The sequence below is a fragment of the Saccopteryx bilineata genome, chromosome 4 (assembly GCF_036850765.1).
Source record: "Saccopteryx bilineata isolate mSacBil1 chromosome 4, mSacBil1_pri_phased_curated, whole genome shotgun sequence".
Lineage (NCBI taxonomy): Eukaryota > Metazoa > Chordata > Mammalia > Chiroptera > Emballonuridae > Saccopteryx > Saccopteryx bilineata.
The window spans coordinates 10,621,239-10,645,683 of NC_089493.1; the positions used below are offsets into that span (position 1 = coordinate 10,621,239).

General features: G+C 55.5%; 1 protein-coding gene across 4 annotated transcripts; it reads right to left on the reverse strand.

Annotated features, from left to right (window-relative positions):
• Positions 1–4,315: 4,315 nt before the first annotated feature.
• Positions 4,316–19,821, reverse strand: OTUB2 (OTU deubiquitinase, ubiquitin aldehyde binding 2). Of its 4 annotated transcripts, none has more exons than XM_066275956.1 (7): positions 19,644–19,815; positions 17,164–17,382; positions 10,801–10,896; positions 9,391–9,509; positions 6,300–6,384; positions 5,521–5,715; positions 4,316–4,929 (listed from the first exon to the last, which is right to left on the reverse strand). In XM_066275956.1, exons 1-7 carry the CDS (start codon positions 19,731–19,733, stop codon positions 4,720–4,722), a joined length of 1,014 nt encoding a protein of 337 aa, XP_066132053.1. In that variant the 5' UTR covers positions 19,734–19,815; the 3' UTR covers positions 4,316–4,719. The 4 variants fall into 4 exon arrangements, with proteins under 4 accessions (XP_066132053.1, XP_066132054.1, XP_066132056.1 ...); XM_066275957.1 differs by having other exon boundaries at positions 19,692–19,812; XM_066275959.1 differs by lacking the exon at positions 17,164–17,382 and having other exon boundaries at positions 19,692–19,821.
• Positions 19,822–24,445: the final 4,624 nt, after the last annotated feature.

Genomic DNA, 24,445 nt, shown 5'->3' on the forward strand with positions numbered 1-24,445 from the left:
GGCCCCGGGTGTGCCTGCCTCCCCCATAGCAGGGCCCCCATGTGCCTGCCTCCCCCACAGCAGGGCCCCATGTGCCTGCCTCCCCCACCACGGGCTCATAGCTCTTGTTTGGTCAGAGCCCCCCCCCCCCCCCCCCCCAGAGGTGCTTAGGGAAGGGTCGCCATCCCTGGGTTCCAAGAGAACACAGGCTTCCTTAACATCAGAGCCACCTGTGGGAAGGCAGTGGTTGTACCGAGTCTGGCGTGCGGGGCCCTCGGGACCTGCCCCAGCCAGCTCCTCTGGCCTGTCTCCACTCCACTTCTCTGTGACAGCACTGGGGGCCGCCCAGTCCTATGCGCCCCTTCTCTGTCCTGAGACTTTTAAGTTTTCCCTCGGCCAGATTGCCTTCCTCACCGTTGAGCACTGCTATGTGCTTTGTGGTCCCTGGGCCCCCAAGAGATTGAAGTGTCCCTGCTGTGGGCCCCGATGTAGCCGTGCTCACGCTCTGCACAGTACCTGCCACATGGTTCTCCTCGCTGAGCTCCCTAAGAGCAGAGGCTGTTGATTACCCCTGCAGCCCTTCGCTCGGGTCAGGGCACGGTGTGACTGTGCCGAGGGGCCCGGGACCTCCCGGTTCCCCCAGCTTTCTCTGGGTCGGTCTGGGGGAGTAGCCACAGTTCCCGCAGTCATGGCTGTGTCTGGGATCTGGAAGAGAGAGGTCTTCTCTCGGCCTCACGGCTGGCCGGGTCGGCAGATGGGCAGCAGTGTGCTCTCAACCCCTTTGGGTAACTACAACAGGGTAGTCGGTCTCAACTCTGGTTCAGGCATCATGGTGGATTGACCAAGTACCAGACAGTTGGACACTGTTAGCTACTTTATCATTTTGCCCCCGCCAGGTCCCTGAGACAGAAGTCTTCGTATCCTTTCTCGTGGCTCAGAAAGCTGACGCTGGTTAAGGCTTGCTCCGGGTCACACAGCAGCCGGTGGCAGAGCTGGGTTTGGGACCCTGGGTGTTTCCTGTGGGCCCCACAACTGCTTTGTTCTTAAAAGATAGCAGCGTTGCTAAGGAGGGTCTCCCCAGTGTCACCAGTGACCTGGAGAGAATGCAGAAGAAAACAGCCTTGTCGGTGAGGTTAGCCCCTGAGTGACAGCTGTCATAGGATGGCAGGGGGACTCTCCATTTTCCGAATAATGCCTGGAGATTTAGGGGGCCTCAGGTCCCTTAGCAGCACCTGAGCCACGAGAGGCCTGGGGCCACTTGTCACAGATCAAACAGATCCACCAATGTCCATTGACATCCTGCCTTTACCCTCTCACAGCAAATTATTATTTGGGTGGGGTGGGGTGGGGTGGGTGGGTACCGTGTTAAGGGGATGAGTTTTCAAAGGTGAGGCTAGCTTGCCGCCCAGGCAGTTCTCTCTGACCCGATGAGGGGAAGCTTTGATGAGGCCCGAGGTTCCTTGGCCCCCTCCAGCCCCAGCACAGGAACTTCTCGAGTGTCTTCCACTAAACAGGAAGCCCCTCAATCCCCTCACACACATAAGCCCCATGGGTACCAAATACTAAGAAGCCAGGACAGAAGTTGCTATGGAAACAATTTTAATGCTAGGAAAGATTTTCACCGACCGCCTGGGGAAGCTCTAGGGCCTGGCCCACCTCCCATTGGCCCTGGGCCCTGGGCAGCCACCCAGAGCCACCACCGCTGCCCCTCCTGCTCAGTGTGGGGATGGGCTTTCTTCTTCGTGCACGGCTGGGGAGCCGCAGCGCCACTGGCAAGGCGCACGCTCCCTCGTCTCGCAGTCCCCGCTGCTGCCTGTGGGAGTGGGAGGCTGGGGCACCCGGCTGGAGAACACGCGCTGTGTGTCGGGGCTTGTTCTTATTATTTTCACAGTCATAATCTCGTTCCACCTGAACTATATAGTAGCCCTGTGACATGTAGGTATTGTCTCCCTTTTACTAATGCAGGATTGGGGCTCAGAGAGGTGAAATGTCTGGGCCAAGGTCACATAGCTAGTTAAGTGACAAAGTTGCCATTCAAACCCAGGCTGCCTCCAGAGCCCCTTTGTGCTTAAAACAGGAACCAGGTCAAAAGCAAGGACAGTTTGTTCCTGTTGCTAAATATTCTCATTAATTTATAAAGTTTCCTTCGGCAAGAAAGTAACAAATATGCAACTATACAGACAAACTCTCAAAACAAGGGTCCTTCCAGCCTTTGGTCTGGAAAGAGATGGCTTCCCAGGAGTAGGGTGGAGAATTATCCAGGAAGACTGACTGTTAGTGTAAACAAGGCAAGGTGACTGGATTTTAACAAATCCCAGGTGGACAAGCAAGGCCCCGTCCACAGGTGACTGGATTATAACAAATCCCAGACTGTCCCCGATTTAACGACTTTTTGAGTTGGTGCTAGTGCAGAAGTTACCTACACATTCAGTAGAAAGCGTACTCTGAACGTTGGTCCTTTCCCGGGCTGGCGAAATGTAGGACACTCCCTTTTGAGGCTGGGCAGCCCCAGTCAGCCCCAAGCTCGCGAGGGTTGGATTTTGTTTCCTCATCCCGCCCTGTCTACAAAACGCCCATCTGTGTCTCCTGCTTCTGGGGAGCAGAGGAAGGCATCTCTTGAGATGAAACGCAAGCTAACTGCCCGGCCGTCGGCTGATAGAGGTGCTCTGAGCACATGGGAGGTGGGCGAGGCTGAACTCCGATGTCCGCCAGGTTAGAGGTGAATCACATGCATTTTTGACTTCAAATATTTCCAATTCACGATGGGTTGACGGGGACCCAAGCCCACCTTAAGGCGAGCGACACCTGTACTTTCTCCACCACTCCTTTTTCTCCACGGGCTTACCCTTGGAGAAGATAACTTGGCCCGCCTGCCCTGGGCATTCAGGCTGTAAGGTGACAGGCCCTCCTGGGAAGAGACTCCCATTGGGAGCATGGCGGGCCCTCGGCCTGGAAGCACATCACAGGCTGGGCTCAGAGAGGGTTCCTCCCGCCCACCTGCCAGACAGAACCCTACTCTCGCAAATGCTACACAAGCCAGAGACGCAGAGAGGTGGCTGCCGGTGCTCCTTACGCAGGGCTTGGGAGCCTGGCTGGGGGCCCAGGACCTGTCTCGGCCCTCGGAGTGGCTGCGTGTTCACACCCTTCAGTTTGGAAACGGGGACGTTGATACAAACACGTAACAGGTTCGCCCCACTCCTAACGTGTACTGTCACAGCCCAGCACTCCTACCCAGAACGGGACACTAAACCAATTCAGAGACAGGGTCAGCTTTATACTCCTGTGGAGGAGTGACATGATCACTTCGCTTGAGTCCTTGGGTTCAAATTTCAGCCAACGGCAGGATGGAACCCGGGCCCCTGCCTGGAATTAAAGCACCCTGACATCTGTCTTCACAAAGCCGATGAACGACACAGCTCCGACGTGTGAGTGTCAGGAACTTGGAGCGGTCTGCTCCCCAGTGCGCAGCCTGGCAGGCCAGCAAGACTCACACTGCAGCACCAAAGACTGCAATAAATCCCTGCAGAATGGAACCTGGGAGAGGGCCTTCAGCTCAGGCTGCGACCCACAGGGCAGCTCCACAGCCTTGCGTGCTCCATCACCCCGCAGAGCAGGAGAACCGGCTAGCAGAGCCCTCGCCCCCCCAGGGCTCCCTGAGGTCCCGAGGCAGCAAGGCGAGGCCACGAAGGGGCCCACCCAGGCAGATGGAGGAGGAGGCTGCCGGCCAGGGCTCCCGACTCCCAGGCAGCTTCCATTAACAAGCCTCCCCCACGGCCAACTTCTTCGGGCTGCCTGCCTATCCCACCTAACCTCTCACAAGCCCCCAAACAGAGCAGAAACGGGAATAATGTGCTCGGCTGGAGCTGACGGCATGGGCCAGTGTCTCCGCCTGGCTGAGGGGCTAGGTTCTGCTTCCGGGATGTGCTGGAGGCGAACAGACGGCTTCCAGGTCCCAGCCCCTAATTCTTCTCCAGCTGTTGACCTAGTGGGGCTGGTGGTAGAACCCTAATGGGCCAGGCAGGCAGTCTGGGTCCTGAGAGAGGTAGAGGGGCCCCAACCACTTGAACTTCAGGCTGAGGACCCCTTTCTAGATCTCGGTGTAAAAGTCTCTGTTTCCTTCTTAAGTTAGGGGTAAGAAAATATGTCCGTCAGGAAGCTTTTAAAACCACTCTGGAGCCCTCACGTTCAAGTTGACCTCAACTAGGCAACACTTCATTCATCCATCCACCCAAGTCCAGTCCAACAGCTGCCTGGACGTCATTCTCTTTTATGGAACCAGTAAGTCACTCACGACAGTTGACCGTGACCGTTTCCTCCCTTACAGAGAGGCTCCGCCCACGGTGGAAGAAGCCAGAGGGCCCTGGCTTTTTTTTTATATACAACAACAGAATGTCAACATTGGTAGAAACCTCTTCCAGATGAAGAAACAGGCCCAGGGAGGGGAGGTGACCTGCCCAAGGTCTCGGAGAACTGGGAGTAGAGCCAGGGGTCCTGGCTTCCTAGCCCCAAGTTAAAAAGCATTTGATCCTCCACGAAAATAAATACTAAAAATATTGCCAAGCTGCCGCAGTCCTTAACTGGTAGGCCTCATTCCCAGCGTCTTTGCCCAAAAGGCTGTATGTATGTAGGTTCTGTTTTCTAACTACAGTCTAAATTGCTTAAAAAACTGAAAAGCCATAACTGTTCTCTTCAGAATGCAGTCCCGTTAGGTGACAGACTCCACTTCGGGGCGGCCTAAAATCAGTCGCGTCTGTCGGCTGCGTAGAGGATGTTGTAGTGGGATGTTTTATACAGCAGGTACACAGAGGGGGCCGCACCCTCCGGGAACACGTGGTGGTTCAGGGCCGTGTCCATCTCGTCCACGTACTCCACCTGCAGGGCGATGTTCAGCGCCTGAGACAGGGCCGTGATCTGGATGTGGTCACACTCCGTGGCCATGGGCTCCACTTCCTGCAAAGGCCGAAAAGAAAAGAAAAGAAAAGAAAAGAAAGAAAAAAAAGAAAAGAAAATCCAGCTTAGGAAAGAGGCCTCGCAGAGAGAGACCAAGTGAGCAGTGACCCCTGGCTGCTGTGGTCCTGGGTCACAGCGGGTCTGCCCTGCGCTTCCGCCGGCGGCTGCGGGTAGGAAGGAGGCCTGGGAGCTGGGTCTCCCCCCTCTGCCAGAGAAACCCAGGTTTTCATATGAAAACTGCCCGATGCTTCAATGTTGGCAACTCTTTCAGGTAGATATCATCTGTCATAAAACCGATCCTGGGGCAAGTGTGCCTTCGGGGGGCCGTGACTCCTTCATTAGGTCAGCAGGCCAGTCCAAAGCCCACATTTCTCAGACGGGAAATCTGAGAGCCCAGAGGTAAAGGTGACTTGCCCAAAGCCGCCCAGTTCAGGCAGCTGGAGAGGGATGCACCCGGCTGGCTGATCTGTGCTCCTTGAACTGTAAGGCAGAGCTGCACCCAAGTCCCCCATTTCGGGGTGCGGGTGCTCAGGGCCCCTAAGGGGGGAGGGAGGAGAGCGGAGCCCGGGGCTGGGGGCTGTGAGGACCTACATGAATGCAGAAGTCTTTGATGTCCATCTCCTCGTCGACAAAGTGGCGGAAGAAGTCGGCGCGGTTCCTGATGAAGGCGGAGGTGAGCAGGCGCAGGAACTGCACGACCCTGTCGGAGCAGCCCTGCTCGTTGAACACCTTCAGCAGGCTGGACACCGAGCCGTCCTTCTCCACCAGCTCCACCACGCTGTAAAACTGGACCGCAGAGGTGTCGGCCAGCCGGGCTCAGGCCACGCCCCCAGGGGACGCCCTCTACTGCATTTTCATTCTTAAGTCCTCAGACCAAGGTCCCAAAGTCAAGCAATCTGAGATCCCACCAAAGCTGCTACAGGGTTAGAAAGACTCCCTAACGAGTGACTTAGCCCCGAGTCATCTCCACCCAAGAGCCGTGGGGGTCTCCCTCCATCACTCTCTGGCTGGGATGCTTATTTAGAGATTCAGAACCGATAGTGTCCCCTCAACCCCCCAACCTCCACCTTCACTAATGGGATCAGGGGAGTAGGGTAGAGATGGGGGGAAGCAGGTTGGGCTGAGTTTCCAGCCTGAGAGCTACCCAGAGAAGGTGGCTCCTCCCCGAGGGAGGCCACGGCCCTGGGTTCCCTGTCCCTCCACGTCCCCACAAGCGGGAAGCCACCCTCAGTCCTCCCGCAGCTGGGAGGAGCCAGTGAGGCCCAGCCCCAGAGCCCCCAGCTGTGACGGGCTCCAGCCAGCGCCACGCCTGGCCTGGCCGCTGGCTCGGAAGCCCCGGGTCCCTTGGCCACGTGCCCAGGCTCACTCACAGCATTGAAGAAGTTTCGGAACCGGTGCTCCTCAAAGCCTGCCGCCACCAGGTCGTTCGGGGTCTGCAGTACTCGCTCTTTGAACCTAAAGGGGGAGACGTGCTTACAGGGGGGCGTGGGGAGCGCTGCGGTGACTGTCAACTGCCATCCCACCCTCGCCCGCTGTCCCCCAACCCAGCACGATGAGGTGTCTGTCACAGCAGGTGAAGGGCTTTTCTGCCTTTCAGAGCACTTCCACACGGACCACACGCTGACTTGTTCTGTCTTCACTGCACAGTCCCAGGAGGGGGATTACACACATTTCATAGATACGGGAACTGAGGTAATCCCCACCCACCCCCAGACAAGGGCCTCTGGGCTCTGTCCCTCCTTCCTGCCCCCATGGTTTACCACCATCTCTGGCTTGGGGCATGCCCAGCCTTTCCTGGCTCCTGGTCCCTTCTCCACAGGGACTTCCGAGTGACCTACCCCCGCCTTCCCCCTCAGCACAGGGGCGGTCCCTGCCCAGCTTGCCAGCCTCATCTCTAGCCCAGGGTCACAGCTCCTGCCTGCCCCACAGCCATGCCCCGTGCGCATTTCCACCCCTGAGGACCCTCTGCTCCTCACGCAGGGGTGCTCTTCTCAGGAGTGTGCCAGCGACGGTGTGTCCCTACTCACAAAAGCTGACTGTTACATTTTTAGGAATTTTGCCAGCCAGGTGTTAAACACAACCATTATTTAGAAGTTACATGTAAACTTATATAAGGTCTACCGGAAAGTTCTGTCCGTTTCTATCACAACAAGTTTCGACACGTAAGCACATGTTTATTTGGCGCATGTGTGCCTATTTTTATCACTTAATGTATACATACTGACGTAGCAAATTAACTAAAACAAAGTTGATTCACATTAGTCTTATGTGTGAAGCGATAGTGGCTACTAATAAAGTTCATTTACGCCACTGTAACTTTTACGAATTTCAACAGGGAAGAAATGCTACAGAAGCATGTCTGTCGCATCCACCATATTCCCCGAACTTAGCACCCTCCGACTATCACTTGTTTTTGTCCTTACAAAAGTTTTTGAAGGGCAAAAAATTCAAAAATGAAGAAGATATCAAACAAGCACTGGTTCAATTTTTCGCATCAAAAGATAAAACATTTTTCAAAAATGGGATATACAAATTGCCCTCATGCTGGCAAGAAATCATTAATAATAATAGCAATTATATTATTTAATAAAGTTTACTGACAGTAAGAAAAATTTGTATTTTGTTTTATTCCAAAAACGGACAGAACATTCTGGTAAACCTTTTAATTAAATGATACTAAAATACAAAGATAATAAATATTAAAAACTCATTATTTTCTAATCATTTTTCCATTAGTTGTGCTCTTAAGGTGACCTGTCTATGGTGTGTGTACAGTGGAAATACAGTTTGGACTAGTTGTGTGTTGTGTATCTCCTCCCAACTGTCTGCTCGGTGCCCCTGTAACAGCAGCTTGAATATTGGTTATGAGGGGGGTATTCATGCCACAGAAATCAGCTCACACCATACATCAGACCCCTCCCTCACACTGACCACCCTTCAGGACCTGACCCAATGGCCCTTGATTGGTCAGTGCTGGGTCGCCCCTCTGTGCTCCCACGGCAGGCCTCGTAATGGCACGGCCTCGATTCGGGACCTGTCCGGGTCCTCTTGGGGAGCACGGTGAGGACCCCCATCGGCCCCTGGCCCCAGGACACAGGTGCAGACCACTTGACTGTGGTCCACAGAGGGAGAGATGCAGCCCAGTCAAGAAGGCCCCAGGGAAAGGCTCAGGGGCCAGCTGGCACGGGCAGCACTGCAGCCTGTCCCCCAGGGAGGGAGGCCAGACTCCCAGGAGGACACAGTACGGGTTCTCACAGGGACTGATGGTGCAGGAAGGGCCGGGAGGGCCCTAAGGAGCCTTGTTGCAGAGGAGGGGGAGGTGAGTGGGGAGGGCACAGCAGAAAGAGATCTCCGAGACTAGAAGGCGGGTGTTTTGGCCCAAAGGCAACTTGCGCCCCAGCTGGGCCTGGCCTCTCAGTCTGGTCTGGCCAGGGCAGGTGGGAACGGGCACGGTGCTGGGGGTCACAGTCCCTTCGCTATGTGGCTCTCAGGCTCCCCTTCCGCGCAGTGTGGGTGGGGTAGGGTGCCTCCGCGAGGGCTGCTGTGAGGATCTGTCGCTCTGTCCCTGCGAGGCTGTGACGTGAACAGCTCCACTCCCCCCAGCGCTCTCCCCCCCCCCCAGCCACCTCCCTCCCGGAACCTCCACAGCATTCCCACATCCATTCTCTAATTCCCACTGTGCTGGGCACTGGGGACACCGTGAGGAACGGGACACGGGCCCAGTCGTAGGGGACAAACACCCAGGCCGGGCCGCATGCCCCGGGAGGAGAGGGAGAGAAGGAGGATGGCATTGGGACTTGGAGAGCAGGCTCTCCGTGGACCCCAGCTTCAGTGTGACCTCGGGCAAGTCATTCCTGGGCTCCGTTTACTCAACTGTGAAATGGGGGTAACACCAGCCTCACTCATCCCACTGTCTGCGGGGCACCCCTGCTTGGATGGCTCACAGTCATTTCAGACTTAGCACCATTAAAATGGGGCTCCCGACCTCCCCATCCTTTGTTCGCAAGTGGCTCCTCTGTCCTAACTCCTCAGGCCAAACCGCTGGCAGTCACCCCCGACTCCCTGTCCCAACGCCCGACGCCCGAGCTCTGAGTGAATCCGACCACTTCTCTCCACCTGCTCAGGCCCCCATCACCATCCCCCTCCACTGGGCTTCTCCTCGCACACCCACATCCCCTGGTGCCCCCCAGCTGTGCCCGCCAGACACCGCGGGCGCACAACGCAGCCAGCAGTCAGGCCCCTTGCTCTGCTCGAACCCTCGGTGGTTCCATCTCACTCAGATGGAAATTCAAGGTCCTTATAACAGCCCAGGAGGCCCCACGTGACCTGCTCCCCGACCTCTCCAGCCCTCCCATCCCCTGGACAACCTGGCCACCTTCCTGGCCCATTTTTCCTCACATTTATCACCACCCAACACATCGAATACCCGTAGAGCCAGGGAGCCGCCCTCGGGCCACTCACTTGAGGATCTCTCTGTTCTTCCCCAGCAGAGACTCCAGGTAGGAGTAGCCCAGGGCCCGGTAGAAGCAGTTCCCATCCCCCTTGGTCTTGCGGATTGCGGTGAATCTTTTGCTGAGCTCCTGCGGGGAGATAGAGAAACGTGGCCGTCTGTGTCCTAGAAGAGCTGGGACCCCCTTCCCCCAGGTAACACCAGCCCCCTGCCCTCAGACTCTCTGCCCCTTCACTGTCCCCCAACTCTCATTCACCCCATAACTATGAGGAAACGCTGAGCATATCCTGTGTCCGGCGCTGGGCGGTGACGGGCCTGTGTCCGGCGCTGGGTGGTGACTGGGGCCTCAGCCCTGCCCTCAGGCACCCTGCGGGCTAGCTAATGTGTGTGTGGGGGGGGGGGGGAGAGAAGATCAGGACAGGACGGGGGAAGCCAGCAGGGGTGGGGGGCTGCCTTGGAGCCATGGCATCTACCAGGCTTCAGAAGAAGAGCTGGCGGGGTGGGCCTGGCAGGGGTGACATGTGAGCCCAGATGGTGACAGGTTCACAGTGGCTGTGTGGCAGGCCAGGCGGCTGCAGGGCCCACCAGGAAGGCCTCCTCAGACATATGGAGCACGTCACCCTATTTCTGTCCCCGCATCCCCACCCACTGTCAGTTTCCCTCTGAAATGGCCTGGGGTCCCCTTTGCTGCCTCAAGTGGCTATCGTCTGAGCAGCAGAAATGTTTTCCAATAGGTCACAGAGTCCCGTCTCACTGTAGATGAGAGAGGGCTCAGAGCTGATGGGCCACCTCAGGCAGGCCAGCAGGGAAGAACCAGAGAGCTCCGGGCGCACGAGAGTCCAGCATGCCGCCTGCCCTCGCCCCTGCCCCAGGAAGTGCTTGCTCCCTGCGGCTGCAGGACACAGTTCCGCTAATGCGCAGGGAGAAGCAGAGGCGTGCTGCCCGCCAGCCGGTCTGTGAGCTGTCCTTGCTTCCTCCCAGCCAACGCCCCTTGACCCCCAGTGGAGGGGTCTTTCTCTCCCAGCGGCCTGGCTGACTATGCGATCAGGCTGCCTGCTCCAAATCCCAGCTTGTTCATGCACTCGCTGTAGGAGCCTGCGCCTGCCATTTGACTTCTGTGCCTCAGTTTCCTCAGCTGTAAACATGGATAATAAAAGTTCTGACCTTTAATGTTGTAATGAGGCTTCAGTGAGTAAATCAAGCACTTAGGATAGTGCCTACTATTAAAAAATTTTTTATTTTTGCAACTAAAGGGTTTTTCCCTAAGGCAAAGGCCCAACAACAGACTATCCTGGGAGCCCTTTGATTTGCCCGGGATCCTGGTCCAAATGTTAAGCCTTTTTGCCTTCAAGCTGGTACTGTCTGTCCCCTCTGCTCTGAACTCCAATCCATCTAATCCTCCTCCCAGCCCCCTGTCTCACCTGGATTTTCCTCTGGTAAATCCTGTTCTCAGGATGATCCCGGAGAATTGATAGAATGTCACATTTTTCTGATATTAGGTTGAAAGATGTTTCCCCCTGAAAGACAAAGAAGCAAAGCTGTGACCGTTTCCAAAGCAACCGATAGGCGTTCGCCATGGACAAAGACTCTGAACTGCCAGCTACCTGACGCAGTGACTGTTACAACCTTCCCACAAAAGGCACGTGTGATGTTACCAGGATCCTGTGGGCCATGCTCCCTGGACGGGGAGTCAGGTCCGCCCCCTCCATCACGGAGGGGTATACTAAATCACGACCGTTGACGTGGCTTTAGAGACTATAACGCTTCAAACCTAGGACTTTCACACTGGACTATGTTCCTTTGTCTCTTCTGTTCTTCCCGTCTCACTCATTCATTCCCTCTTTTAATCACCCAGCAATTCCCCCGAACATCCCGCCTGCACCAAGCACCTGCTAGAAATGCAGAGGTGATAACATCTGGCCAGATGCACCACCTACTGGTAAAAGTTCACATTGCAGCCCAGCTCGGAGTCCAGGTCAATACAACCCAGAGAGATCAGCCATCTGGCCCCGAGTCCCGGCCTCAGGAGGGCTGACAAGTCATCTGGCAGGGAGCAGGTGACAGCAGGCCAAGGCTCCGCAGCCAGGGACAGTGCAGGAGCCGGTGCTGTTCTAACAGCCAACTCCCCGCGGGCCGTGCCTCTGCCTTACGCTTTTCCTGCCCAGACAAGTGGGAGATGCATCTCTGCTTCCAACCCACCCTCCACCCTGGGAACAGCTCTGACTTCAGCACAAAAATGATAAAAGAGGAATTGGTGTTTAAGCCACTGGTTGTTACCAGTTTAAAATAAGTGATTCTGGTACCTGTGTACAACCCAAGGAGATAATTCTTATGGGATTGTTCACAGCTGAAAGGTGGATGCTAATTGGGATTTTTGTAAATGGAAACTCAGTTTTACATCAACTTATTGCCATAATTTTTGACAGAGGCCTCCACCCACAAGTGCTTTACCAGAGCGGCCTCTTAGCCAGTGACTTCAACCCAAGACCACTGTGCTCATAGAGGGGGCTTTGCGGTTACAAATCCCCTCCCATTTGGACAAACGTGCCTGGAGTTTACTGACTGGATTTCTGGACGCTCACCACCAGAAGCACTAAGTGACTTGTAGGAATACCCCATCTCCACATCAGACGGACTTCAAAATTCTCTCTGACAGTGAGCTTCTCTGGCCTGATTCCTGTACCCAGTACCCAGGACAGGGAGCTAGGAAGGAGTGTTTCTGGGGGCCTGGATGCCCCTGCTTATCCAAGTGTCCAAAGCCATGCAGGCCTTCCTTGGCACAGGACAGCTTGTCAAACCCTCTGAGACCTTCCGTTCACCTGGCTGATTCTCCAGGGCCCATCCCAGGGCCTGGAATAGAGCAGGGGGTGAGGTTTGTTAGATGAATGAACAGAGGCTGCCTCCTTTCGGCCCCCTCTCCCCTCCACGGAGAGAATCCACCCGGGCCTGCATGTGTCTTGTCGTCATTGCCCGACGGCTCCTCAGCAGCCAGGCCTCAGGCTCACGTCTCTGCCTACAACCCCCCATCAGCACACCCTTAGTGCACTGTGAGCACCTTCAGCCCAAGCTCTGAGGTCCTCCCTGGGCCCCGGCGGGAAGTGCCAGCCCTCGGCCAGCCCGAGCCCCTCTGAGGCTCCCCGGCAGGGCTACCTTGGGCTGTGAGTCAGCCCCGTTAGCCATGCCCAGCCGCCCAGAAGCCGGACTCATGGCGTGGCCCGACCTCAAGCTACCGACTCCTTCACGGTCAAGGCCAGAGCCTCCAGGCTCACCCGCCAGCAGGGCAGGGCCCAGAGCCTGGCCCGCCTCCCCTCTCAGAAGTTCCTCACTTCCGGAGGTGCCCAGGGTCCCCAGCCCTGGCCTCGCCTGCCTGGGGCTGGGGTCTCAGAGTGGGCCGGTTCAAGGTCTGGAAGGAAATGCTCTTTTAAATGTCTACTTTAGGGTACAAATGCGGGGAATGATCCAAACATTTCTACTGAGGTGCGTAATCAAAAATGTTTGGAGCCCAAAGATTTAGGAGGGCCCGAGAGTCCTGAACTGGGTTCCTATCACGGCTATAGCACAAGCTCAGGAACTGAAAGCAGCACAGCTTCACTACTATCCGGTGTTTCGGGGCTCCGAGCAGAACCCATCTCCTCCCCTTCTCTGTTCCGAGAGGCTGCCTGCACTCCCTGGCTCACGAGCCCTTCCTTCTGTCGTCCCCGCTCCTTCTCACGCTGGCCCTCCTGTCGTCCCCGTGCTTACATCATGGGCCCGCCTGGGTGATCCAGGCTATCTCCCCATCTCAGGAGCCTTAACTTCATCACACCTGCAAATGCCTCTTGCCCTGTGAGGTACCCTATTCACAGGTTCTGGGGATTAGGACGTGGACATCTTGGGGGAGAGCTATTAGCCCACGACCCAACTGCCCCCCTTCTCTGCTGTTCAGCTCAGGAAATAGGGAAGACCCTATACCTGGGTCCCCACACTTGGGTCACAGTTATTGGCTGGCCACGCAGAGACCCTGAATGCAGACACTGGCCCCCTCTCATGTGCTGCCTTAACCACGCAGAGGCCCTGAATGCGGACACGGGCCCCCTCTCATGTGCTGCCTCAACCACGCAGAGACCCTGAATGCAGACACGGGCCCCCTCTCATGTGCTGCCTCAACTTGTACAATATCCTCCTGCTGGACCCTCAGAACTCGTCTCCGGCTCTGACCTCCCGTGGAGATCTGGCCTCAGACGGCCACCAGCCACTGGCGTGTCTGACCAGCATCCCCGAATCACTGCGCCCCTAACTGCTCTCTCATCCCACCCTCTCCCCCTCTCCCAGGTGTCCCCGCTCCCCAAAGGGCCCTCCAGCCAGCAGAGCTCACACCAAATAGCCAGGAGTCCTCTTCCCCTCCCCTCCTCCCTCATCAGCTCTGCTCTGGGTCCAGCCAGAGCTGCCACCATCGCCCCCAGCCGCCAAGGTTGCAACAGGGTCCCCAAGTAACTCTTGGTTTCCACTCCTGCCCCCATCCTGACCGTCTGCACGACAGCCAGGACAGACTGCTGAGCATGTACATCAGAGGACAGCGCGCCCTTCCCCAGCACCCTCCAGGGCCTTCCCTCACTTAGGAAGACTCCGCCTTGCGGGGACAGCCTCCCAGGTCCTGCGCCAGCTGGCCCTGCTCCGCTCCTGCTGCCTGCGCTCCCGCCACAGTGACCTCTGTGTGCTCCTCCAGCCAGACACACACACGTCTGTCCCAGGGCACCTGCGCCCGCTGCTCCGGCTGCCCCGGACGCTCTGCTGCCTCTTCACAGGACTCGGGTGCCGCCGCCTCCTCAGGGAGGTCCTCCCTGACCACCCAGTCTAAAGTGCCCCCCCACTGCCTTGACCTGTTTTATTTCTTCAGCGCTTTCTCTGACAGGTAGGTCCCCCCACTTGCATGCTGTCTCCCCCCACTGGAATGTCAGCTCCGTACGGGTAACGACGGCCTGCCTGTCATGACTAGCTCCCCAGGGCCTGGCACACAGTCACGCTCCAAAACCACACACCAAGCGGATGACTGAGTGATGGGTGAGCCGGTCTCAGACTCCAGCGCGGCCACCTCCAGCCGGCCAGAGAGGCCAGCGAAGTCCACCATCTCTTTCTTGTCAGAAACGTGTTGCTGTTCCCCCCACCAGCAGAGCAAAGCCCAGCCTCACAGTGCAGCAGATGAGCCCCTCACAGCACATTCTGACCCCACCTACCTTTCCCAGCAGCCCGCTGCCGTCCCAGCTCCTGCACCCACACTGACCACTGTCCTTCCCTAGAATATCCCGTTGTTAACTGACTCCCAGGCCTTCAAGCATGCGGTCCCACCTGCCTGGAACGGACTCTTCCCTGGATCCCCCTGCAGGGCCTCCACTCCCAGTTCCAAAGCCCCCTCAGCAAGGCCTTGCCCACACTTCCCACGCCCACCGTGGGCACTGGCTTCCTGCTGTGCTCCCAGAGCCCTTGGTCACACCTCTTAGGCCACGATCACTAGCCCAGGAATTGCCTGTGTCCTCTTATGTCTTGACCGACAGGCATTTGGCTCCTAAGAGAGGGCAAGCCCCCGGTCTTTCTCAGTGTCCGCCATGGGGCCTGACTAGAATGCCTACTGGGGTCTTGTTTGACAAATAAAAGAACAAAGCCACAGAAGGGCCCCGTGAATCACTGTTCACTACTGACACTCACTCACTCACGCAGCATTAAGTGCTCTCTGAGTGAGCGTGAGGCCCCTCCTACCACAGCCCCTCCAGTGGCAGTCCCAGGCCCGTCCTCATCCGGCCGTCACAGGGGTTCTGCGTCTCCTGCCTCGGGCCCTTCCTTACGCTTAGCCCATGACTTTGAGACAGGAAAGGAAAGAAGCTGTATTTTCCAAAGACATTCTCCTCTGCCTGTCACACACACACTCACCACCATCCACACCATGCAGGGACCACAACAAGGTGCCTGGCAAACAGCAGGTGCTCAGTAAATGCCGAGGGAATGGAAGAGGACAAACCCTGCACTGCCTGTGCCCCCATGATTTGGGAGGCGTGGGCACCTTGGAGACGTCCTACTTAGTGTGTTGATCGCAATCTCCATCTCCAAGGCAGCCAAGCCTCCAGGTGCCGGGGTGAGGGCTCGGTGCTCTGGCCCCCACCTGCCCTCTAGCTTCCAGTCTCATGAGTTCAGGGCAGAAGGGGGGGGGTTGAGGTCAGAGGTCTTACTGTGCAGCACAGAGGCCAGAAGTTGAGGTCCGAGCCCCCACTGTCCCTGCTGTCCTCTCAGATACCCAGTGGTGTCGAGAAGGCATGCCAGCCTCTGGCTCCAGGGTGGCTAAACCCAAGTATTACCCCATCTCTGGCCACTCCCTCATGAGTGATGCAGAAACACCTGGGCCCCCTTCCAGGAGCAGCAGAACCAGGTAAACCCTCAGGCACTGGGTACAAGCAGGAAACCGGTGCTCTCAGATGCACCCAAGTGGCCTCAGCCCCACCCCAGCACCAAGCTGGTTTGTCCAGGACAGCTCTGGCTCAGATGATGTGACTGCCCACGCCACACCCAGAACGTGCCGGGCCATGACCAGGCTTTGACCTGACCCATAACCCTGCCAGCAGCATCCGGTAGTGTGACCCATTTCCATGCCCAGACATGGGGGGAAGGAGGCCAAGCACAAAGAACCAGGCACTTGTGCACACCTATCCAGAACTCCGTTATCACAGGAAAAGCCACAGCACATCTTGTGGTCCTCACAGCAGCCCACTGTACAGATGAGCAAAATAGTGCTCGGGAGAGGAACAGGCCAACCAAAGCATCTTGGCTTCCCAAGGGGTGGAGGTGAGGTTTGAACTCAGGCTGTGTGACCCCCAAGCCACCATAAGGGCCACTAGCTCTTACACTTTATAGGAACCCTAGAACAGGAGGCTCAGGGCAACGTGTTTTAGGCAGTCATCACGCCCAGTCCCCTGCAGACTATCTGGCCCTCCGCAAACAGAGGTGTGCTGATGTGACACAGAGCCCTGGACTGAGTCCAGAGGCTCGGATTCAAGTCCAGGTCCACCTCAATCAGTCCCAGTCCCATTCCTACCTGGGCCTCCCTGTCCCTACCTGCTCAAGCCCCAGATTTGGCTCAGCTCAGAGGGTCTCTGGGGCCCTTTCTGCTCGGATAGGATTCTCAACCACGGGTTCCTCTCGTCTTTGCTTTGCCCTAAACTCCTGATTCACGTGCCACACAACTTGAGGCAGCCTCTTCGCGTGAGTCCTAACTCCAAACATCTTCTTTGGATGTGCGGGACCAGAGAATGTTAAGTGATCCGGCCACCCCTGCAGCCCCTAGGTCCACTCGTGGGGAGAGGGAGCGAGGTCTCCGGTGGCTGAGCTGCCAACTGGGGGGTTACTTAACAAAAAGGAGGCAACCCTTAGCCGTGGAGCCTTCTTCTGTCCTGGTTCCAGTCGAGGGCACCTACCTTGCGCCGTCAGGGCGGCACCTTCGCAGACACCTGAGATGAACGCGCCGGGCGTGGGGTGGTGGTGAGATCACAGGGACCGGGCTGGGTCCCCTTCGCTGTGCGTCCATGGGGGATGGCAGGGTGCGTCCCGAGCCCAGCAGGGCCTTCCGAGAATGGCAAGGGGCCCCCAGCATCCGCCCCCGACTCAGTATTCCCGGGGTCCGAACGCCACGGATCTCGCGCTAGGAGCTGCTCCTTGCACCCGACCCGCGTCCCACGAGTGCACACGCGCCACCGCAGCGACCCCTCCTACCTCTCCCACTCCCTGCTCCCACTTCTCCACCTCCCCCCACGACTACTGACCATAGTGACCAGAGCTGTCGGGCCAGGTCCCGCCCCAGCGAGGAGAGATCCGGTGCGGGAGGGCGCAGCGGGAGCCAGTGGCTGGCTCTGCCGCTGGGTCGGGCGCCGGGGACCTCGAGGGCGTGGGGGAGAACGGAGGTGAATACACCCGACCGCGCCGCAGACCAGAGGTGAGACCTCCACTGTGTCCCAGCAAGACACACGCCTCGCGATTGACGTCTGCAGCGAGCAATCAGAGACCAGGACACAAAACGTCACAGAAAGTGAATGGGACTTCACGCACCTTCAGCCTATGCTTCAGGGTCCATTTGACAGGGTCCCGCCCCCTTTTAAAGAAACAGAAAGCTTTTAACTAACGAAAGAGCGCAAGCCAGAGAGGTAGGTCTTCATTTGTAAAGGCTGAAAGACTTTTGACCAAAACTGCAAATCGAAGTCTTCTGAAAGATTAGCTCGACCTCATTAATTCATAAACAAGGTCATAAAACTATAGTTTGCTCAAGATCAGAAGACAGACACATAGGAAACATGTCTGCCTGCCCTGTGTAGCTTCTAAATAATATTTACCCCCTTTCGACTCTTGAGTCAGTAGGTTGCCAGGCACTCAATTAATGTTTGTTGAGTCAATGAATTTCCAGGATCCAAGTTGATTTTGGGCCTTTGAAAATGTATAGCTAAGTATGAGGCACAGACTGTAAACGAGGTTTGGTGACTCACCCGGCATACAAGCTCATTATTACAAAATATCAAACAGAGGAACATGCATCATTCAAAGATTGAGTCACCAGACCTTAATCCTGGAGGGCTAGGTTTATGGGGAAGGGGCTGCAGTGCATTGCATATGCCCTTTCCACAAGGATAAACACTTCCAGAAGCAGGTATTAAGCAATTTCCCACCACACTGTCATTCCCCTGGCCCAGGCACCAGCTAGGCTCTTGGGCAAACAGACACCTGTGTCTTCCAAGTGCATCTATGTACTAGGTGGGAAGTGTGGGGTCAGTGGAGGCTCAAGGAGCAATAACAGTAATAGCTGACTTTTACTGAGCACTTACTGTGTTTCAGGCACTGTCCTAAACTCTCAACCTATATTATCTTTCTTAATTTCCCCACATCTAGCTTATGGGGGTAAATGGCACAGCACGCAGTGGGAGTCAATCCCGGGCAGTCAGAGCCCAGAGATGGTTTTGAATTCCCCATGCTCGTGACTGCGAGAGGCGTGTACAACCCCACCCCTATTTGCTTTTGGAGAGTTTCTGCTCTTTGTTCTTTACAGCCTAGGAAGCCGGAGAGGTGACGAAAGCAACTCATGCCACTCAGGTAGGAAGTGGCCCAACTGGGTTGGAACCCTGAACTTCTGACTCCTCATCTAGTCCTCATACCAGGCTGTGTTAGGCTTCACTTGGTGGAGGAATGACTGAGTCAGGTACGGTCAGATGGGGTGCAGGAGTCAGCCAGGGAGAGGAGAGAAGGGCTTGCGGGGGCATTGCCTGGGGCCTGGTCTCAGGCTTTGCTCTGGTCAAGTCCCCATCCAAGGCATCTGGGGTCCCCAGGAGGAAGACGCTAGGTGAGCTAAGATTTCTAAGAATACTCATGCTGGATGGCACTAAGCCCTGAGCCCTCGGCCCACTCTCCTCCATGCCCCAGACCACAGCAGCTCCAGGCCGGGCCAACATTGCTGTGTGGAAGGAGAGTTGGGCTGGTTTGCAGCAACCCTGGGCCCCGGGCTAGATTGACTCTCCACTCAATGCTGTGTGACCTCAAGTGACTTCTAGGCCCTCTCTGGGCTTCTAATTCCTAACTTTATGAGAGGGTTGGACAATATATATATAAATATAAAGATATTTAAAAACTGCTTTTAAATGAGACAGTCTTACCGAGAATCTCAGTATATGTGTAATGGAATCTTTCCTCAACTACAGCTGGGATAAACAGGGGAAAATGTTATCTTTTTAATCTGTAACTAATCAGGCTTCTTCCTGAGCTCTCTAAAGCCTGATTAGAAGAGAAGAAAATGTTTACAAAAGAGTCCAGCTGGTTTTCAAGCTGGGTCTGAAGTAAAAGTGTGAGCAGTTCTTTTAGGGACCACCTCATAGCTGAGGGTGAATGTGTTCCGTCTGAAATGAACTGGCTCTCCTCCCCTGAACACCTTCTACCTGGTGCCCAGGGTGTGGGGTGGGGGGTTCAGGGGTGACTGCCATGGCCTCACAGGTTCGAAGAAGAGGGTCCTCCAGCAAAAGAGCACCCCAGCATCCAGGCTGGGCCCCGTGGCCATGCCTGACCTTCCCAGAGGTTGTCCTCACCTTAATGTGGCCCCAGCCCACCTTTCTCGTCCCCTCTTCCCTCACCTCTCCATGTGCCCAGTACTTGAGCTTGAGAGGATGGCTTCAAATGCTCAGAACCTTCCCCCTGCTTTCTTTCCCACCCCTGAGCCTTTGCTCTTCCTGGAATGCCTATTTCACAGGCTCCACGAGTCAGGTCTCACCCATCCTTCCGATCCTGACCCCTCCTCCGTGAAGCCTTCCCAGGTTACCAAGCTGGTCACGAAGCCTTCTGAATTTCCACCACGCCACATCTGTCCTTCTCTGGTGCTGATCCCTTGTGACTGTAATTTGGAAGGAGGCAGTAGGCCATGGTAATTATAAGTGTGGACGATGGCGTCAAGTATATTTGTGGCATGTTTCTCATGGCATTGTTCCTTGAGCAAGTCCGAGCCTCAGTTTCCTCATCTGTGACATGGGTACCAGGAAGACTACCTGAGGTGACTAAGCCCAAGAGGGACAGGTAGGGATGTGCTCGGCAGGAGGAGCCCCAGGGCGTGTGCGTCTGCATGTCCGGAAGCAGGTCACCTGCCTTCTTCCTGGATCGGAAACTGTGCGGGCGGAACCTCAGGCAGCCACCCCCACGCTGGCAGGAGCTCTTTTAGCTGTGACATGTTTCAGCGCAGGCCCATTATTCTAGAGCCCTTTACATTGGGCTATTTTGTGCACTTGACAGTCTCCGCCCTGCAAGCAGGGAGCGCTGTAGGAGGACCGGACCTGGGTTGTAAACTGCCTTACGCCTGTCACCTCGGTATAACAAGTGTACGCTGTCCCCCTGACTAGCTCCACCCCCGTCCATCACAGCCTGCCGCCTTGAGCTGAAAAAACACTCGAGGAGATAGATTCCTGTGGGGAAAGTCACAATGACTGGTGGGAGCTAGGTTAGCCCCTTCGCCTCCCCACCCCCACCTTAGCCAATCCTGGAGTCAGCGGGCAGCCCTGGCTCCCCCTCCCCCCAGAAAGAAAAGATCTTTCTAAGAAGAACCATGGGACCTGGGGGGTTAGAGAACTGGGGAGATGAGTACTGCCTGAGGGAACTCAGGACCCTGGTCTGACTGTCAAAGACCCTTTTGTCCCTCCCTTCAAGGGACATGTATGTTTGGGTGAGTGGTTTTTGTGAGCAAGGGGGCGTCCCCGAATGGAGTCGCTCACACATGTTTGTGTCTTTCCACAATGTCAGGCTTGTTAGAGGAGCCCTCCCCAATAAGGCAACAGAGTCACACGCAGATTACACACAGAGAGTGGGAGAGAGTGACCGGTGTGAAGTCTGGTCGCTGGCAAAGTCAACAGGAGGAGAGGCGGACGTCAGTCTCAGACCGGCGGCTGCAGCGGCGGCACGTGTCCAGTGAAGTGGACTCCCTGGGACTCCAAGCATGACCCACGTACAGCCCAGCGCAAGCTGTGAGTGATCGGAGCTCGGAGTCCTTATAAGCCACCAGGTGTGGAGGTTATCCCAGTGTCCAGACTTGTGGTTTGGGGCATTCTGGGCCCCTTCCAAAGGGCGTTCCTGTTACGCCTCATTGCCTCAGTCTTGAGTAGCACCTGACATGACTCTGGTGGCTGACAGTGATGCCATATTGGATTGTCAAAGGTGTCCAAAGAGTCCTCTCTGCCCTTGCTCTGCACACTGGTGTGGCAAAAGGACCAATGACTGCTCATTCAACAGAGATTTACTGGACATCTGCTGTGTGACAGGCACTGATTATGCACATCTGTGCACAAAACTGACAGACTCCTCCGTCCTTACTCAGCTTCCATCCGGTGAGGGTGTAACCTCCAGTACTCTGCCACGAATTAGCTGCCCAGGACCACACGACCCCAGTAAAGCAGGGAAAGAAAGGGAGGGAGCCCCCAAATAATGGAGTCTTAATTTCCCACCAGCCCAGGGAGATGCAAGAAACAGTAAGAGTTAATGTTAATGGAGAAAACCGAAAGAAGTGTGCTATTTCCTGTACCCTCAGAAAAGGGCTCTGGACAGCCAGTTACACGCTGGGCTCTCCCAGCTTTTCAATGTGAGACCAAATCTGGAAGAGAAATCATTTTACAGGCCTCAGTTATACCATGTCACTCACTACTCACGTTTCAATGGGAGCATGACCCACAGCCTCACAAGCGTCTTAGAGGGGTCAGCTGCCCATTTGTGGGCTCCCCCAGGCCTGGGTTTGAAAGCTAACGTTTCTTCAGCTCAGATAACAAGAGCCTGTTCTGCATGCAGGCTCCTGGGCGGGGCAGGGAGCACTCCTCGGCTTCCACAAAAGGAAAAAGCAGAGACTGGTTGAGAATGAAGAAGGGGCAGCCCTGGGCTTGGAGGGAGCTGCCTGCTCCAGCCCTGGCCTCACCTTCTGAAGGAGCCTGGAAGGTCCTAGCTACAGACCTGTCATACGCGGCCTCTAACGGCCCCCAGTGACCTTGCTCTCTGTGTCCACAGAAATAATCCCCCTCCTTGCGTGTGGGCTGGACTAGTGACTCGTTTGTGACAAACAGAGTACAACAAAAGTGTTGGAGTGTCATTTCTTTTTAGATCAAGTTAACCAAAGACCATGGCTTCTGTCTTGTATGATCTGCCTTCTCTCCCACCCACCTTGTGGTGAACTATCCTATGGAGATGTCCTAGGAGCTGAAGGAGGCCCTCAGCCAACAGACGCATGGGTGAGTTTGGAAGCTGATTCTCCTCTGGTCGAGCCTTCAGATGAAACCATAGCTCTGGCCGACGGCTGGATTGAATGAAGCCTTGTAGAGAGACCCTGAGCCAGAGGACCCAGCTAAGCCATGCCCAGATTGCTAACCCACAAAAATAATGAGATAATACATGTTTATTGTTTTAAGCTACTAAATGTTAGGACAACTTGTTTCACAGCATTTGATGACTGATACAACCTCTTCTTATTTTTTTAATACAATTTCTTGTTCTCGGCCTCCGTCTGCTCCCTCTGTGAAGTGGAGTTCATTCTACTCACATCTCTGGGTAATTGTGTGGGTGAACCCAGCTCGGGGGGGTTGTCACTTCCTCAAGCTCCAACTAGCAGCAGAGTGGATGTTCCCCAACATCGTTCCTTACTACTGCTTTCATCACACAAATCAAGGTCTCATTGCAACGCTGGCCAGCACTGGGACGCAGAGAACAGGCTGCTCTGGGAGCAGGCAGCCTGTGGCTCATGACACATGTCTGTGCAAGCGGCATCCTGCAGCACCAACTCACAAGAGACAGACGTGGGACTTGCCTTCTGGGCTGTGCCACCCCAGGCAAGCCTTTAGCCTCTCTGAGCCTCTGTTTCCTTTTATGGACAATGGGAACAGTCACTCCCTCAGGGTTGGCATGAAGGCTTCATGAGTGACGACAAGCCCAGCAAGTTTCCTGACACACAGCAAGTGTCTGATGCACGCTACCTCTTGTTCTTGTAGTTCTTTTCGCTGCCAAATCTTTTCCAGTTACAGTGACAGTCGTTCTGCTGGGAGCCAATGGGCTTGCGTTAATGTCCCTGCTCAACCATGAGCAGCCGTGTGACCTTGGATGAGCCACATAACCATCCTGAGCTACAGCTCCCCCCTCTGTAATATGGAGCTAGGAAAACGACGCTTTCTAGCTCCTGGTTGCAGGGAGGACTCGGTGAGTACAGGGGTCTACAAGCAGCATTCTGAACCACCTTGGGAAGTTCTCACCAGGGGGACCGCCACCAGGAGCCTAGCTCTTCTGATTCACTCACAGGCACCTGCTCCTCCGGTACAGAACACCTGCCCTGCGCAAGGCCCCGGAGAGTCAGGGGCCACGGTGACACAGCTCTGATCCTCACATTTCCCCTTCCACCATGCAGTGGGGGACCCGGGCTCCCTGTCTCTGGATTCAGAATGCAGCATCTCACACAGTGCTGAATCGTGCGGACAACCTGAGCAGCCGGCAACCAGGCATCAGTGAGTTGCAACCCTGCAGCATTTTCTAGAGACACCTAGTGGGAACAATGAGGGGGGTGACGGCACATCAGGGCCAGCCAGTTCAGGTTTGAAGACATTTGAGACATTCCCACGGGCCGGCCCCATTTACCACCTCGGAGTACAAGCCTCAAAGCAGCCTGGCCATTCCTGGGCCAAGAGCAGGGCTGGGCAGGGCAGGGCCCCCAGGTAAGGGGCTGCGAGGAAGGCTGGAATGCCCAGCACCTTTACAGCTGGGTCCACAGCGAGGAAGCCTCTTCCAGATAATTACTGTTATTCCTGTCCGACCCACCTGTTTACCTGGAGGATGGAACTCAGATTGGGACACCATGTTATAAGGCTAGAGCTAAACAGAGACCCATTCAGAGTGGAGCCATATTCAGAAAACCAGAGTTGTCCTTTTCAAACTCAGAGAAAGGACATATGCCAGGGGCCAAAATTCCGGTCTTCAGAGACCTAAACACAGACCTGTGGGTGAAGGAGTTGCTAATTAGCTTTGTTCTTGGGAACACCAAAGGTAAGGATCTGTAAGATGCCAAAAAGAGTTGGTTTTCAATTCTTCTTTCCAATTTTGGAATAAAGTACATATTTTTTCCCCTGGTTATAAAAGTTAAACATGCTCATTACAGAAACTTTGAAAAATAAACAAAAGTATAAGGAAAAAATAAAGAATTAGGATCCCATAATCCTGAGCTAACCACTGTGGTTAACAGAACTAACCACTGTTAACATGGTAGAACAGAGGTTTTAGCCACTGTTCTACATCCCAGCATTCCTTAGGGACACTCAATTCATGCCCATCATGTGGACTGGCCCCCAAAGGCTGGTGATTCTTGGGTCGGAGAGAGCATGGGGTTTGATGTGCAAGTGTATCAGACAGCTCTGGCTGTAACACTGCATAACAAAGAAGCCCAAACTTCACCTGTTTACAATGACAAGCATTTATTTCTCACTCAGGGGTCTGTGGTTGGCTGGGAAGTGGATGACGTTGGTGGATCCATGCTTCTGGTGGAGTCCATATCTGCTTCCTGAGACTCGT

Excerpts from the sequence above, each read along its gene's own strand:
- OTUB2 (XM_066275956.1), bottom strand. The coding sequence starts at position 19,733 with ATGTGGCGTGGTGGAAATTCAGAAGGCTTCGTGACCAGCTTGGTAACC. Across the intron at positions 10,897-17,163 it reads CGACAGCTCTGGTCACTATG|GGGGAAACATCTTTCAACCT; the intron begins GTCAGTAGTCGT and ends TTTGTCTTTCAG. Across the intron at positions 4,930-5,520 it reads TCAAAGACTTCTGCATTCAT|GAAGTGGAGCCCATGGCCAC; the intron begins GTAGGTCCTCAC and ends CGGCCTTTGCAG.